This window comes from Nycticebus coucang, chromosome 3 (genome assembly GCF_027406575.1).
Source record: "Nycticebus coucang isolate mNycCou1 chromosome 3, mNycCou1.pri, whole genome shotgun sequence".
Taxonomy (NCBI): Eukaryota; Metazoa; Chordata; class Mammalia; order Primates; family Lorisidae; genus Nycticebus; species Nycticebus coucang.
In genome coordinates, this window is record NC_069782.1 from 80,729,192 (window position 1) to 80,745,073 (window position 15,882).

The window sequence follows — 15,882 nt, forward strand, 5'->3', positions numbered from 1 at the left end:
CTCCGTGTAGGGTCGGAGCCTGAGCCTGCCTGCCGCTTGGAAGGCTCCTCACGTCCAGGCACCGCGGGCACGGCTGCGCTGGTTTCCGGCCATGAATTGGGCTTTAGAGTCCGAGCGCGCCGCCCGCGGGGCGGGGGATGGGCGCCCGCCGAGGTCCGCGCGGGCAGCGAGCGTTCGAGCCCGCAACCCGGGTTCTCCTCCGAGGCGCTCAGCGGCGACCGCCCCCGTTTGGCTCCCCTTGCATCCCGGTGTCTGGCTCAGCGGCCCGCCCCCGTGTCTCTCCCGGCTCCGCGAGGTGCTTCATGACCCGAGACTCCAGGCGGCTAAGGTCGGCGGGCACCTGGAAGCTCCAGAACCCCCCGAGGGCTGTCAGTGGCGGGTCCTCCTTCATTCTCCCGTCCCCGGCGAACCCGGGGAACCAGGCCCGGGCCGTCAAGTCTCCGCGCCTTGCAGCCTAAACCAATCCCCGCCGCCGTGCAGGCCTCCGAGCATCTCCCCAGCCAGGAGCGCGGAGCACCCGTTGCCCCCTCCGAGCCGCGAGCAGGCTAGCGCCGCGCGGCGAGGCTGAGGCTCCGCAGTCACGTGGTCCAGAGGAGGGCGGAGGGGAGGGAGGCGGGCAGGGAGGGAGGGGAGCGGAGCCGAGGGGGAGGGGGACGGGAGGGGGCGTCCTCCGCAGTTCGCTCCTCGCCGGGGCTCAGACACACCGCCAGCCCGAAGCCGCCACGCCGGCCCGGCCGCCGCCGCCACCGCCTCAGCCGCCCCCGAAGCCGCTCTAGCCGCGGGAAGCGCCGCTGCCACCGCCGCGGGCCGCCCCCGCCGCGCGGGCCTGGGCTCGAGCTGCCAGCGCCGCCGCAGCCGCCACCGGAGCGGGAGCGGGAGCCCGATCGCGCTGGGCTGGGCTGGGCTGGGCTGGGGCGGGCGCAGGGCGCAGGGGCGGGCGCGCGGGGGAAGACGCACGGGCGGGCTCGGCTTTCCCGGGGAGCGGCCCGGGACTGTACCGGGACCAGCGCCTCCCCGCTCCGCGCTGCCCTCGGCCTCGCCCCGGGCCCGGGCGGATGAGCCGCGCGCCCGGGGGACATGGAAGCGCTGACGCTGTGGCTTCTCCCTTGGATATGCCAGTGCGTGTCGGTGCGGGCCGACTCCATCATCCACATCGGTGAGCGCGGCGGGCGGCCGGGCTGGGGCTGGGCGGGGGCCCCAACAGCACAGGGGGTGCGCGGCGTCCAAACTTGGCGATTCCTGGGGCCGAGGGGCTCCGCGGGCGGTGCTCCCCCGAAGGGCCGCGCCGCGCCGCGCCGCCCCGCGGAGGAGCTGTGCACGGGCCGCGCCGCGCTCCCGCGGGCTGCTCGCGGCTCCCCCGGGCTCTGATCTCAGTGTGGGTCCCCGCGGCCTTTGCCAACCAACTAGGGCCGTGGCTAAGGGGAACACTGGGATGGATGCGCGTCGAGACCCGCGTCGCTAGCCCGGCCGTCGGCGGGCGCTGGAGGCCTTTCCGTGCAGCTCAGAGCAGCGGGGGGCAAGAGGTGGGCATGGCCGGGGGCTCGCCAAGTTAGCAGGGCAGGATCAAAGAGGCCGGACTGGAACCGTGCGTGAATATGGGTGGGTGGGTGTTGTCTGCGTGTGTCGTTGTGTGTGCTCCTGGCACAGTGTCAGTGTTAAGGCGAGAGGGCGTTGGGGTGTGTGGGGCCATCTGAGCGTGTGTTGGTGCGTGCACGACTGTCAGCCTGTTAGAGTGGACACAGTGCCTGTTCTCCAGTGTGTGTGTCTGCGTAGCTCTCGGTGTATGCGTGGGTGTGTGTGTGTATCTGGTTGTGGCGACTGCAGCCCAATCCTGGACCTTCCCAGAGTTTTGAGTGGTGCAAGTCTTGGGGGCCGGCAGACGGTCTGGGTGGTGGGAGCTGAGGAAGGAAGCATGGACAGCGCGGGTGGGGGGACGCTGAGCGGGAAGAGACGGACAGAGGGAGAGAACCCAGAGAGAAGGTGAGAGAGCAGAAGAGGAGGGGCCGCGGGAAGGGAGCAGGAAGGAGTTGCATGAGAGGAATCTCGGGAAGTTGGGCTGGGTTGGGGGGCTGACGGCGGTCGCTTTGGGGAGCCCCTCCGCAAGTCGCTTTTCCGGAAGTTGGGAAACACCAGCAAGCACAGGGAACCTGGGGGTTGGGAAGTGTGAGAAAGCGGGATGAAGGGATTGGCGGGGTGGGGAGTGGAGTCGAATGGTGAGAGACTAGGCCGGGACTGGGGAGCGCAACGCCCCGGCCGGCCCCGGGGCCAAACCTGCTTCCCTCCCTGAACAGGGCACGAGACTCGCGGTCAGCATTGCGGCTCTGGATGTAGCCAGGAACCGGGATCTCCCTCCTCTTACCCAGCCCCCAGCTCAGGGGATCAACAAGCTTTGCCCTGGGACCTCGGGGACACTCCGTACGAGGTGGGGATGGGGACACCAGACTGCTCACGTAGCGGGACCACGCTCCGGCGGCGAGTCGGACGGATCTCAGCTAGTAGCGCAGGGTCGACTGAAGCAGTGCGGTAGGGTGCCGGAGGAGCTGTCCGCGGTTCTAGAAGGCCCTTTCAAGAGCAGCTCCTTCTGGGACCCTAAGCCCTGTTAGAATCTGAACGCGGAGAGGTCTAGGAGACAGTCCCTTCCTTCCACTCGTTTCGACATACAGCTAGGAAGAGGAAGTGAGGAGACCTGGGGAGTAGGAGACTGAGCCCAGGGTGCCAGGACCCGCAGCGTCGCGGCCACCTAAGCTGCAGGTCGCCCAGGGCGCCAACTGTAGACCTGCTTTGTTCAGTTCCACTCAGCAGGGGACGCGCATCATTCCATGCTAGGATTGGGGTTGAGGGACACTGCCCTCCCAGGGGACTTTGAGGCCCCTGGGATGGGATTTATGGGACCATGTCAGGAATTGGGTGCTGCCTGAGGCCACTTCAGCTTGGCTCAGTCCCTTGTGGGGGGCTTAGCTGGGACATGTGGCGCTTGGTTGTGAGACACGTGTGTGACCTGGTGGCAGCATGTGGGATGTGTATGTGTAACTCACGTCAACTGTATGCACGTGTGCACCTGAGGGGAGAGGTGAAGGGGAGCCCATTCCTGTGCAGGTTGATCTGAGAGAGCCTTAGAACTACTCTGCCAGCCCAAATCCCAGCATTTATTTCCTGCCACCTGGCGGGTTCTGTCTGTGTCCTAACCCGAAGGCCAAGGGAAGTGGGGGGAGGGTTCCTTTCCAGGCTAGGTCGTGACCCCTTCTCTTCTCCAGGTGCCATCTTTGAGGAGAACGCAGCCAAGGACGACAGGGTGTTCCAGCTGGCGGTATCCGACCTGAGCCTCAACGATGACATCCTGCAGAGTGAGAAGATCACCTACTCCATCAAGGTCATCGAGGCCAACAACCCGTTCCAGGCGGTTCAGGAAGGTGAGTGGCCGCTGTGCCCAGGACCCACTGCACCGCGGCCTGTGAAGTAAAACAGCCGTGGGTACCGGTTGGGTTGGGACGGGCTTGGCCGCGCTGAGACCCTTGTGCGCCCGGGCGGCCGCATTGCCACCCACGGTTGCGCGCCCTTCTGGGCCCACCCAGGCAGCGGCGCGGGGACTGCTCTGTGCTACCAGCCGGAGCCGAGAGCCTGTGAACGCGGCGAGCTGGGTTCGCTGCGGGTTGTGCGGCTCCTTTCCGGCTGGGTGGGCGCGAGTGTGTAGCCGGCCAGCCGCACAGGCGAGCGTGGCCCAGGGCCGTCTTTGTTTCTCGCGTGTTTGTGGGTGGGCGTGTCCGCGCGCCAGGGACCTGTGTCGGGCGCACCTCCCGGGATCCCTGAGGGCCCGAGTCTTCCTCGCCTGGAGGCGAGGAGCGCCCGGCGGCCAGGGTCGCCCCTGCCTTCTCTCTCGGAGCACAACCCGGTAGGCGCCGCGTTTCGCGCCCTGCGGGCCCTGGGTCCCCCGCACTCTGCCGAGCTGGTCCTCCAGTCGGTTTGTCTCTCGCTGTCCGCGCAGCGGGCTGAGGCGCCGCCGCCTGGGCCGGACGTGGGCGCTGTTTGCTCAGGAAAAGAACGGAGCTAGCCGGGTCCTGCTGCAGGGAACTCCTAGCCGGCTCCTGGGCTGCCTTCGTCCGCAGCCGCAACAAGTGCGTGGCGAGGGCGTTCCTGACAGCAGCCCCCCTCTGCTTTTCCCTACTTTGCGAATCCCTCTCCTCCCACCTGGGTCGCAATTCTGGAACCTTAGTCCTTCTTCACTCCTCCCGCCTTCTGGTCAGAGCCTGAGAATCCACTGTCTCTAATACGTGCTGAGTTTGAGTCTCTTTCCTTCCCTCTGCTTTGCTCCCCCAAACCTCAGGTTTGATCCTGTAGTCAGCGGTCCTGAGCGCTGAGGATAGAGGGGCACAGCTGGTGGCACAGGATGCGCGGATTCCTTCCAAGACGAGCTGGCAGGGCAGTGGGTGTAGAGAGGAGGTGGGCTGGCTAAGGGCTCTGGGGCAGTGCCCAGAATCCTCCTGCTATCTCGCCACACACTGGCTGCCAGTCCCCCGGGTACCTGCAAGGATAGAGTGACTTATTAACAGCTCTGCTCTGGGTCCAGAAGGTCGGAGCTGGTGCTAGGGAGGTCTTTGTGCTGGAGGGAGGCCTTTGTGTGTGTGTGTGGGTGTCTCCTATCCTTGAGTGAAGCAGAAGAGGGAAAGGTATCCATTCTAGGGAAAGAGACTGCCTAGCTCTGGGGGCCTGAAAGTCCAAGGATTCCTTGAGGTGGTCGTATAAACCTGGAATCCTGAGTGTTTTTTTGGGGTGATGCTGAGTGTGGTAAGCCTGGCAGTGCTTATAATAGGAAGCTTCCAGCCTTAGCAGATGTCCATTGTCTGAGGTGAATTGAAGTATAGAATTCCTGCCTTTCTTTGATACCAGGTCATGTCTCACCAGCAGTGTCTGTCTCTGGATGTCCTCTGTCCCCTTTCTGGGTACCCTTGTCATAGATACTGGCAGATGCTTGTGGTGGGCTCCAGCCAGGGGATGGCGAGACCTCCTTAGCAAGAGTGACCCTAATGAGGGTGGGGGATCTGGGATGACATCCACTTCTCCAGCGACATGCCACAATTTTCATAGCATATCCTATTCTCCTGGCACTGTCTTCACACACCCTATCTCTGCAGACCATTTATTTTTTGTGCTTGGGAGCTAGGGACAGTCTGGAAGGACATACTTCCTGTACCCAGGAGCACAGAGTATGATGGGGACCCTACCTGTGTCCCGCATCTGGTGACATACCTCTGTTGGCATACCTTGCTTCTGTTGACTCGCTTTCTGCAATGTTGAGTATTCCATGCTCATTCATTTTATCTCTGAATGATGACCGTCAGTTCCCATCAGCTTTTCCTTGTATCGAATGCTCTTGCAGGGGTTGTAACCGTAGGCAGGTAACACATGTAGATGAGCTGGGGAGCTAATCCCTGTGGGACCTGGAGTGCAAAAGTCTGAAGAGGTCATCTGTGTTAAAAGGAGCAGCTGTCACACAGCTTTAGCAGATTTTGCTATTGGGAGTGAAAATCCTAAGTATTGTAAATGCGCTGGATTTTTTTTTTTTAAAGAGGATCCCCAAATCTGGACTTTAATGTAAAATCTGGTTTTGAACTATTGTCAACTAATGAAAGAATTTAAACAACACAGTACAAGTCAAACAAAATGTAGCTCTGTGTCATTAGACCTTCAAGCCCCAAATGCAACTTTGTACCCAGAGCCTTTTATGACTGAGACCCCGATTTTCTAGGGCTCAGTTTCCTATTTTACAATTGGAAAAATTTCTTAGGCTCCAAGGATGGCAGGCTGACATAGTCAAAGGGTATACGAGTGAGTGTTCCTGCATGTCTGGAATTAGGGAGTTCATGCTCATGGCTGATGGTTGTCTAGATAAAGAGATAGTCAGGTATTGCTAGGCTGCCAGCTGCCCAGAGAGTATGTGCTGGTTAAATCTGGGTGTGTGCTTTTGCCTTGTGAGTCATGTGGGCAGAAATCCACCTTGGTGTCCTATGACCTTGTGTAGCCCTTGGATGGGCTATAGGCAATGGGAGGAGCCAGCCCCTGGAGGGCCTCTGAGAGGGGCAGAGCAGCGCTTAGCAGCCTCCTTCTCCCTGGCCTTGTGCTCACCTGAGCAGGTGCTTAGCCTTCTGGGTGTCCTTCCTTGGCTGTGCTCTTTGGGGGTGATTTTCCATCAGGTGACTTGGCCCCTACTTGATGGGTACCTTGTTTCTCACTCCTGGGTCTGGATGTTCACTGGAGCAGGACATGGGTAGTATAGAGTGTTTAGGTGGGGAGAAAAAAGGCTTCTAGAGGAGTAGTGGCCAGGGATGGACAGGAAAGGCAGCTGGGAGCTCAGTCTTTATCATCAACTGAACGGCCTTGAGTGATCTCCTAACTGGGTGATGATGCCCCTGTTGTGGTCTAAGAGGCAGCACCACATCGGGATAAGAGTTTGGTGGAGTCCAAAGAGTTCTAGTTTGGGTCCTGCTTGCCTTCACTCACTGTATGACCTTGGGGCCCTGCTCTGAGCTTCTGTTTTCAGCTTCCCTTCTTAAAAGGGAACGATCATAGTATCTGCCTCATGGGATTATCATGAGGATTAAATGAGATGAGACATGTGTAAAATGTTTGCATGAGCCTTGTGGTAGATGTTCAGTAAACACAAATTCCCTTTCCATTCCTTGACCCAGCTGTGAATTCATTTCAGCTTCTCTTGAGGCTGTTGGTATTTTCAGCTACATCATTTTTTAAGCTAGTGAATTCCTTGAGTGAGGACCCAAACTGACCTTTTCATTTTTAGCTTCTACTTTTTTCCCCGATTATAAAAGAAATGCATTGCTACAACGAGCGTGTATTAATTTAAAAATGTAAAAAAGAAAAAGGGCAATGCATACTCATTATATAAAATGTGGGAGGTACAGGAAAGCATCAAGCATCTGAAATCTACTACTGTTATTTCCTTCCAGTTTTTTTCTCCACTGTGTTTTATAAATGTTGAGAACTCCCATCCTGTCCAGTTTTATATCCTACTTTTTCCACTTAGCATATCATTGGCCTTTTCTGAAAGCACCATGAACTATTTGTAAATATTACTTTTAGTGGCTGCGTATATTTCCTAATATTCAAAACATTTTTTTAAAAAAAGAGAATGCCTGTGGCTCAAAGAAGTAGGGTGCTGGCCCCATATACCATAAGTGGAGGGTTTAAATCCAGCCTGGGCCAAAAACTGAAAAACAAAAACAAAAAACAAAGAGAGAATCACTTCTTTTGCTGAGATACACAGAATTCACTATTGCTAAAGAAAATAACTCTACTTGAATATGTTTGTCCTAAGATTTTTCCTTACAATTACTTTAGGCTGATTTTTTGCATACAATCCTTATAAACACTGTCTTTTAGGACAGTTGGTCAGTTTATGTAAAAAAATGGATCACTCTTGATAAAACATGCATTTGATGAGGATTTAAAGTTAGCAAAGACTAAATACCACAGAAAGGCCATTTATTTTTTATTTTTTTTTTTTTATTTATTTTTTTTTTTTTTATTAAATCATAAGTGTATACAATGATATGATTATGGGGCATCATACACTCACTTCATAAACCATTTGACACATTTTTATCCCAGTGGTTAACATAGCCTTTCCGGCGTTATCTCAGTTACTGTGCCAAAACATTTATATTCTACATTTACCAAGTTTCGCAAATACCCCTGTAATATGCACCACAGGTGTGATCCCACCGATTCCCCTCCCTCTACCCACCCCCCCCTTTCCCACTTCCCCCTATTGTTAAGTTGTAGCTGGGTTATAGCTTTCATGTGAGAGTCCCAAATTAGTTTCATAGTAGGGCTGTGTACATTGGATATTTTTTCTTCCATTCTTGGGATACTTTACTAAGAAGAATATGTTCCAGCTCTATCCATGTAAACATGAAAGAGGTAAAGTCTCCATCTTTCTTTAAGGCTGCATAGTATTCCATGGTATACATATACCACAATTTATTAATCCATTCGTGGATCGATGGGCACTTCGGCTTTTTCCATGACTTAGCAATTATGAATTGGGCTGCAATAAACATTCTGGTACAAATATCTTTGTTATGTTGTGATTTTTGGTCTTCTGGGTATATGCCCAGCAGAGGAATTACAGGATTGAATGGTAGATCTATTTTTAGATCTCTGAGTGTTCTCCATATATCCCTCCAAAAGGAATGTATTAATTTGCATTCCCACCAGCAGTGCAGAAGTGTTCCCTTTTCTCCGCATCCACGCCAACATCTCTGGTCTTGAGATTTTGTGATATAGGCTAGTCTCATTGGAGTTAGATGATATCTCAAAGTAGTTTTGATTTGCATTTCTCTGATGATTAAAGATGATGAGCATTTTTTCATATGTCTGAAGGCCGTGCGCCTGTCTTCTTCAGAGAAGTTTCTCTTCAAATCCCTTGCCCAGCCTGCGATGGGATCCCTTGTTTTTTTCTTGCTGATGCGTTTGAGTTCTCTGTGGATTCTGGTTATTAAACCTTTGTCAGAGTTATACCCTGCAAATATCTTCTCCCATTCTGAGGGCTGTCTGCTTGCTCTGCTTACTGTGTTCTTAGCTGTGCAGAAGCTTTTTAGTTTGATCAAGTCCCAGTAGTGTATTTTTGAAGCTGCTTCAATTGCCCGGGGGGTTCTCCTCATGAAATACTCACCCAGACCAATTTCTTCAAGGGTTTTCCCTGCATTCTCCTCTAGTATTTTTATAGTTTCATGTCTTAAGTTTAAATCTTTAATCCAATGAGAGTCTATCTTAGTTAATGGTGAAAGGTGTGGGTCTAATTTCAGTCTTCTGCAGGTTGCCAGCCAGTTCACCCAGCACCATTTGTTAAATAGGGAATCTTTTCCCCACTGAATGTTTTTAATTGGCTTGTCAAAAATCAAATAGCGGTAAGTAGCTGGATTCATCTCTTGGTTCTCTATTCTATTCCAGATATCTACTTCTCTGTTTTTGTGCCAATACCATGCTGTTTTGATCACTATCGATTTGTAGTAAAGTCTGAGGTCTGGTAGTGTGATTCCTCCTGTTTTGTTTTTATTTCTGAGTAATGTCTTGGCTATTCGAGGTTTTTTCTGATTCCATATAAAACGAAGTAATGTTTTTTCAAGATCTTTAAAATACGACAGTGGAGCTTTAATAGGGAGTGCGTTGAAAGTATATATTGCTTTGGGTAGTATGGACATTTTGATAATGTTGATTCTTCCCAGCCATGAGCATGGTATGTTTTTCCATTTGTTAACATTTTCAGCTATTTCTTTTCTTAGAGTTTCATAGTTCTCTTTATAGAGATCTTTCACGTCTTTTGTTAGGTAAATTCCCAAATATTTCATCTTCTTTGGCACTACTGTGAATGGGATAGAGTCCTTAACTGCTTTTTCAATTTGACTGTTGTTGGTGTATATAAAGGCTACCGATTTATGAATGTTGATTTTGTAACCTGAGACGCTGCTGTATTCCTTGATCACTTCTAGGAGTTTTGTAGTAGAGTCCCTAGTGTTTTCCAGATACACAATCATATCATCTGCGAAGAGCGAGAGTTTGATCTCTTCTGACCCTATATGGATACCCTTGATCGCCTTTTCTTCCCTAATTGCGGTGGCTAAAACTTCCATTACAATGTTGAAAAGCAATGGAGACAATGGGCAGCCTTGTCTGGTTCCTGATCTGAGTGGAAATGATTCCAATTTAACTCCATTCAATATGATATTGGCTGTGGGTTTGCTGTAGATAGCCTCTATCAGTTTAAGAAAAGTCCCTTCTAGACCAATTTTCTTGAGTGTTCTGATCATGAAGGGATGCTGGATATTATCAAAAGCTTTTTCTGCATCAATTGAGAGAATCATATGGTCTTTGTTTTTTAATTTGTTTATGTGCTGAATTACATTTATAGATTTACGTATATTGAACCAGCCTTGAGACCCTGGGATAAAACCAACTTGGTCATGATGTATAATTTGTTTGATGTGTTGCTGGATTCTGTTTGTTAGGATCTTGTTGAATATTTTTGCATCTATATTCATTAGTGATATTGGTCTATAATTTTCTTTTCTTGTTGGGTCTTTTCCTGGTTTGGGGATCAGGGTGATATTTGCTTCATAGAACGTGTTGGGTAGTCTTCCTTCTTTTTCTACATTTTGGAACAGGTTGAGTAATATAGGTACTAATTCCTCTTTAAAGGTTTGGTAGAATTCTGACGTGAAACCATCTGGTCCCGGGCTTTTCTTTTTAGGGAGGTTTTGTATAGTTGATGCTATTTCTGAACTTGATATGGGTCTGTTCAACATTTCCACTTGATTCTGGTTAAGTCTTGGAAGGTGGCGTGCTTCCAAGTATCGGTCTATTTCCTTCAGATTTTCATATTTCTGAGAATAAAGTTTCTTGTAATATTCATTAAGGATTTTTTGGATTTCTGATGAGTCTGTGGTTATTTTGTCTTTGTTGTTTCTGATTGATGATATTAGAGATTTTACTCTTTTTTTCCTGATTAGGTTGGCCAGAGGTTTATCTATTTTATTGACCTTTTCAAAAAACCAGCTTTTTGATTTATTGATCTGTTGTATTATTCTTTTGTTTTCAATTTCATTTAATTCTGCTCTAATTTTGGTTATTTCTTTTCTTCTACTGGGTTTGGGGTTGGAATGTTCTTCCTTTTCCAGTTGCGTGAGATGTCCCATTAAGTTGTTAACTTCCTCTCTTTCCGTTCTCTTGAGGAAGGCTTGCAGTGCTATAAATTTCCCTCTTAGAACTGCCTTTGCAGTGTCCCAGAGGTTCTGATAGCTTGTGTCTTCATTGTCATTTTGTTCCAAAAAATTGGTGATTTCTTTCTTAATCTCATCTCTGACCCAGCTATCATTCAGCATAAGGTTATTTAACTTCCATGTTTTTGTATGGGTATGCAGATTCCTGTTGTTACTCAATTCAAGTTTTATTCCATGATGGTCCGAGAAGATGCACGGAATAATTTCTATTCCTTTAAATTTACTGAGGTTAGACTTGTGACCTAAAATGTGATCAATTTTGGAGTAAGTTCCGTGGGCTGATGAGAAGTATGTGTATTCAGTTTTGTTGGGATGAAATGTTCTGTAGATGTCTGCTAAATCTAAATATTGGATGGTTAGGTTTAAATCTAAGATTTCTTTGCTCAGCTTCTTTCTGGAGGATCGATCCAACACTGCCAAGGGAGTGTTGAAATCTCCAACGATTATGGAGCTGGAGGAAATCAAGTTACTCATGTCTGTTAGAGTTTCTCTTATAAATTGAGGTGCATTCTGGTTGGGTGCATAGATATTAATAATTGAGATCTCGTCATATTGAGTATTACCCTTAACAAATATGAAGTGACCATTCTTGTCCTTCCTTACTTTTGATGGTTTAAAGCCTACTGTATCTGCAAATAAAATTGCAACACCTGCTTTTTTCTGATTACCATTTGCCTGAAATATGGATGACCATCCTTTCACCCTGAGTCTGTATTTGTCTTTTAAGTTGAGATGTGACTCTTGTATGCAACAAATATCTGGCTTAAGTTTTTGTATCCAGTCAGCTAACCTATGCCTCTTTAGAGGACAGTTTAAGCCATTCACATTGATGGAGAGTAAGGATAAGTCTGGTGGAATTTTGGGTATCGAGTTTTTCAAAGGTCCAGTGGACATTTTTAATCCTTTCGCCAGTGTGGAAGTTTGAGTTTGATCCGAAGTTTCTGAGTGAGTTTACTTTTGTGGTATAGGATTGGGTTGGTCATTGTGGAGGATAGGTCTGAGAACATCCTGAAGAGCTGGTTTACTTATGGCAAATTTTTTCAACATATGAATGTCATTGAAGTATTTAATTTCTCCATCATAGATGAAACTCAGTTTAGCTGGATACAAGATCCTGGGTTGAAAGTTTTTTTGCTTTAGGAGATTAAAAGTTGATGACCAGCCTCTTCTTGCTTGAAAAGTTTCAGCAGAGAGATCTGCAGTTATTCTAATATTCTTACCTTTGTACGTTATAGTTTTCTTTTGCCGGGCTGCTTTGAGAATCTTCTCTTTCATGTTAACTTTAGTGAAGCTAATTATGATATGTCTGGGAGATGGCTTTTTGGGGTTGAATCGTGCTGGGGTTCTGAAGCTGTCTGCTATCTGAATTTCAGATTCTCTAGGCATGTCTGGAAAATTTTCTTTCATAATTTCATGTAGAAGGGCCTCTGTGCCCTTGGCTGCCACGTCATCAGCCTCCGAAATTCCTATAACCCTTATGTTATGTTTTTTCGAATTATCTGAGAGCTCTCTGAGTGAGTGATCCGTTTTTGCTCTCCATTTCTCTTCCTCTTTGAGAGATTGGGAGCGTTCGAAGACTTTATCTTCAATGTCAGAAATCCTTTCTTCTGCTTGCTCCATTCTGTTACTGAGGGATTCTACTGTATTTTTCATATCTTTGAGGGCTGTAAGTTCTTGTTTCAGTGTGTCTAAGTCTTTGGTGGTTTTGTCTTTAAATTCGTTAAATTCTTGAGACAGTTTTTGAATTTCTCCACGAATTCCTAATTCCATTTTATTAATCTTGTCTGCAAACCAAATTCTGAATTCGACTTCTGACATCTCAGCCAGTTGTTTATGAATGGGATCTTCAATCACATCTGCCGTATCTTTTCTTGGGGGGGTTGATCTATTCTGGTTATTCATGTTACCAGAGTTTTTCCGCTGATTCCGCCCCATGGTTTACTCCCTTTGGTTTTTCCCCTGGGGTTTTATCGAGGGCCCGTACAGTGTTGTGGCCTGAGAAACTGGGGCCCTGTCTGGTGTGGTGGAGCAAAGTGGTTCTGTCTTGTTTTCAGCTGGTTTCTGTTCTATCCTATTGCAACTTCTACTCTGGCTTGAAGTCTCAGCTGTGTGGAAAAATCAGCAATTAAGTCACCCCGCCTGCCCACCTCTGGCCCCAGTTGGAAAAGGAGAATCAAACCTTCCTACAATCGCACACCCAGGGCACCACCTGAAAAGTCCTCAGTCTATTAGCCCAGATCAAAAGGTCCGAATCAACTGTCTCAATCGGCACTTGTCTCAGGTGGAAGGGTTCAAGAGGTCTCTGGGAACTGGATCACAGGGGCCTGGTGACTCCTCTGAGACAGCTCACTCCAGTGCAGCGTGGAGTCAGGAGGAGCCACCCCGCAAACAGAGCAGTCTGGGAAGGTTGACGTCTCCTTCCCCACTTTGCCCCTCCGTCGGACCCAGTCACTGGTATCTCTGCAGATGGCTAACCCAGTTGCCTGCAGTGAACAGACACTCCAGGGGTTTGCACCTGCCTGAATCGCGAGGAAGTCTGCCAGGCCCCCGCAGACTGCCGCTATCTAGCAGGAGGAGATGGGGCCTGACATCTTTGAGTGTTTGATGCAGGTGATGGGAAGGAGGTGTTCACTCAGGCTTAGCCCCGTCCCTGATGGATGCTGCTAACAGAACAGAACAGAACAGACAACTTTGTGAGGTTCTGTCTCTGTTCCTGTCGTCGCCTACAGGAGACGGGCTGTTTTGAGTTCAAACGTCTTTGCTGCTGGAGAATTGCGTCTGAACACCTCTCTGGGTCGGCCCCGCCCTGGAGGCTTCTGGGTTTGTGAGTCGTGACACAGGTGGCCTCCTCTGGTTGCCCAGGGAGACAGGGGGTGTGGCCTCAGAATATCCAGAAGTGAGCGTTCTGCCGTTAAAGAAAAAACGGCTGTTGATCTACCTCCAGGGAACTGCTGCTCTGGTGTGGGCACTCAGGCGACCCTTTTCTCCTCTGTCCCGCGCCCCAGAGTCAGCACTGAGCGGCCGCAGTTTGTGCTGGGTCCACACCCCTTAAGAGATCCCCCAAGAATCAGAACTCTTGGGGGATGGGCGCCCAGACCCGGATTGGGAGTGGGGCGGGGGGGAAGCTAGAGTTTCATTCAGTTTCACGCAATACTACGGTCCGGGGAGGGCTCCTGCACTGCACCGCAGGGAAGTGCCGCCAAGGCTTGATTTCCCCTCAGCGGAGTGCCCTATCCTCGCTCACGTATCCCAGAGTCAGCGCTGACCTGACGCAGCTCAGGCACTGTGCACTCCCCTCGAGAAATCACCCAAGGAGCCGAACTCCGGAGGGATAGGCCCTCAGACCCCGAGTGAGAGTAGGGGCTCTCAGCTCTCAGCGGGGAGGCCAGAGTCTTATTCAGTCTTGTGCCCGGGGAGGGCTCCTGCACTGCACTGCAGGGAAGTGCCGCCAAGGTTTGATTTCCCCTCAGCGGAGTGCCCTCTCCTCGCTCACGTATCCCAGAGTCAGCGCTGACCTGATGCAGCTCAGGCACTGTGCACTCCCCTCGAGAAATCACCCAAGGAGCCGAACTCCTGGGGGATAGGCCCTCAGACCCCGAGTGAGAGTAGGGGTTCTCAGCTCTCAGCGGGGAGGCCAGAGTCTGATTCAGTCTTGGGCCCCGTATGCCCGGGGAGGGTTGCTGCACTGCACCGCAGGGAAGTGCCGCGAGGCGTGACTCCCCCTCAGCCCGGTGCCCTCTCCTCACTCGGCGCGCCTCAGAGTCAATGCTGACCAGACGCAACTCGGGGACTGTCCACTCCCCTTGAGAAATCACCCAAGGATCCGAAGTCCTGGGGGACAGGCCTCCAGACCTCAGTGGGCGGGAGGGGAGCGCCGGGGATTCAGGGTTGCCGGCAAAGGATTCCCAAAGTTTTATTCAGCCCTATGTCCGGCAGGAGAACGCCACGGCACCCCAGTAGGGGAGGTAGGTCCAGTTTTTAGAAGGTCTCTCCCGTGGAGTGTAGTGGGAGGGGCTTTAATTTCTGCCCACTTGTTCAATTGTGGGGCTACAGAGCCGGTCTCATGGGGGAGGGGGACTCCCGTCCGCTTGGTGGTGGATTTTGTACCTTTTGTTTGCGTCCTTGTGATCACAACTTGCCTCAGCGGTGTTGATGTGCGTTCTTCAGCCTTCTCTCTTGGTGAGGCTCAAGTCCACCAGGATACTTACTAAATTCCTGTCCCTTAACTCTCCTTCTGGACGGGAGCCTTTGTTGAAAGCTGGCTTCAGTCCGCCATCTTGTCTCTCAGTCCAGAAAGGCCATTTAAATCTCTAAAGTTGTGCATCTTAGATTTAGCTGGCAAAGTCCATGTTAACAATAGGCATGAAAATTGGCCTTCTAGATACTAGAAGAGATATTAATTTGTTAAATAAAAAATTTCATGTTGGTTTAAAGTGCCTGCTCAGGTAGAAGATTATATAAAATGCACATAATTTATATGAAAGAACTGGCTGAACACAAGTCTTCTTTCATAGTATGATCTTTTACTGTGAGTAGAAGATGTGAGTTATTGGATATGCTGTTGGACATATCTGTCACGGTGGGGACGGATAACAGTTTAGGGAAGAGGCAGAAAAAAGAATGTATGTGAGGCAGTATTCCTTTAGTTATCATAAGCACAAACATGTTTTAGGAAGACAGGACAAAAATTACCCAAGTATAGCTTTTGTTTGCAGAATGAAATAATGAAATAAAATAAAAATGAAACACAGTGAACTTGCTGATGCCCATCTGAAGGTCTTGGTCAATTTACATCAGTTGCTGCCTAAGTGATCGCCCTGTCTCTCACTTGGCACACTGGAATCTAGACATTCTGCTAGAGACATTCTGTTGTGCTCTGATGTCTTCTGGTGTCTTTCTTAGCTTCCATCCAGAATTGTAGGTCCTACTGAGGCCGTCCGCTTGCAGTCCTGCTGGCAGCCTCCCAGAGAGGCTCCGTCCAGAGCCTGATGGTGGTGTTGTCATAAAGATCCTACAGGCCGACCACTATTATTCCATTCTACACAGCTGCATTGGTTTTCTTTTGATGCTGAAAAATTTTACCCTAAATTTG

At 50.2% G+C, this 15,882-nt stretch overlaps 1 protein-coding gene across 3 annotated transcripts in view; it reads left to right on the top strand.

Moving 5' to 3' along the window:
* The first annotated feature begins 301 nt into the window (after positions 1 to 301).
* The window catches only part of GRID1 (glutamate ionotropic receptor delta type subunit 1), a 752,005-nt gene continuing 736,424 nt past the window's right edge, over positions 302 to 15,882 (top strand). For 2 of the 3 annotated variants that reach the window (XM_053586009.1, XM_053586011.1), the window contains exons 1-2: positions 725 to 1,156; positions 3,255 to 3,410. In XM_053586009.1, coding sequence (XP_053441984.1) covers positions 1,078 to 1,156; positions 3,255 to 3,410 — 235 coding nt within the window. In that variant the 5' untranslated portion in view covers positions 725 to 1,077. Of the gene's footprint in view, positions 329 to 724; positions 1,157 to 3,254; positions 3,411 to 15,882 lie in introns of those variants that run through there. The other variant, XM_053586010.1, reaches the window with a different exon arrangement.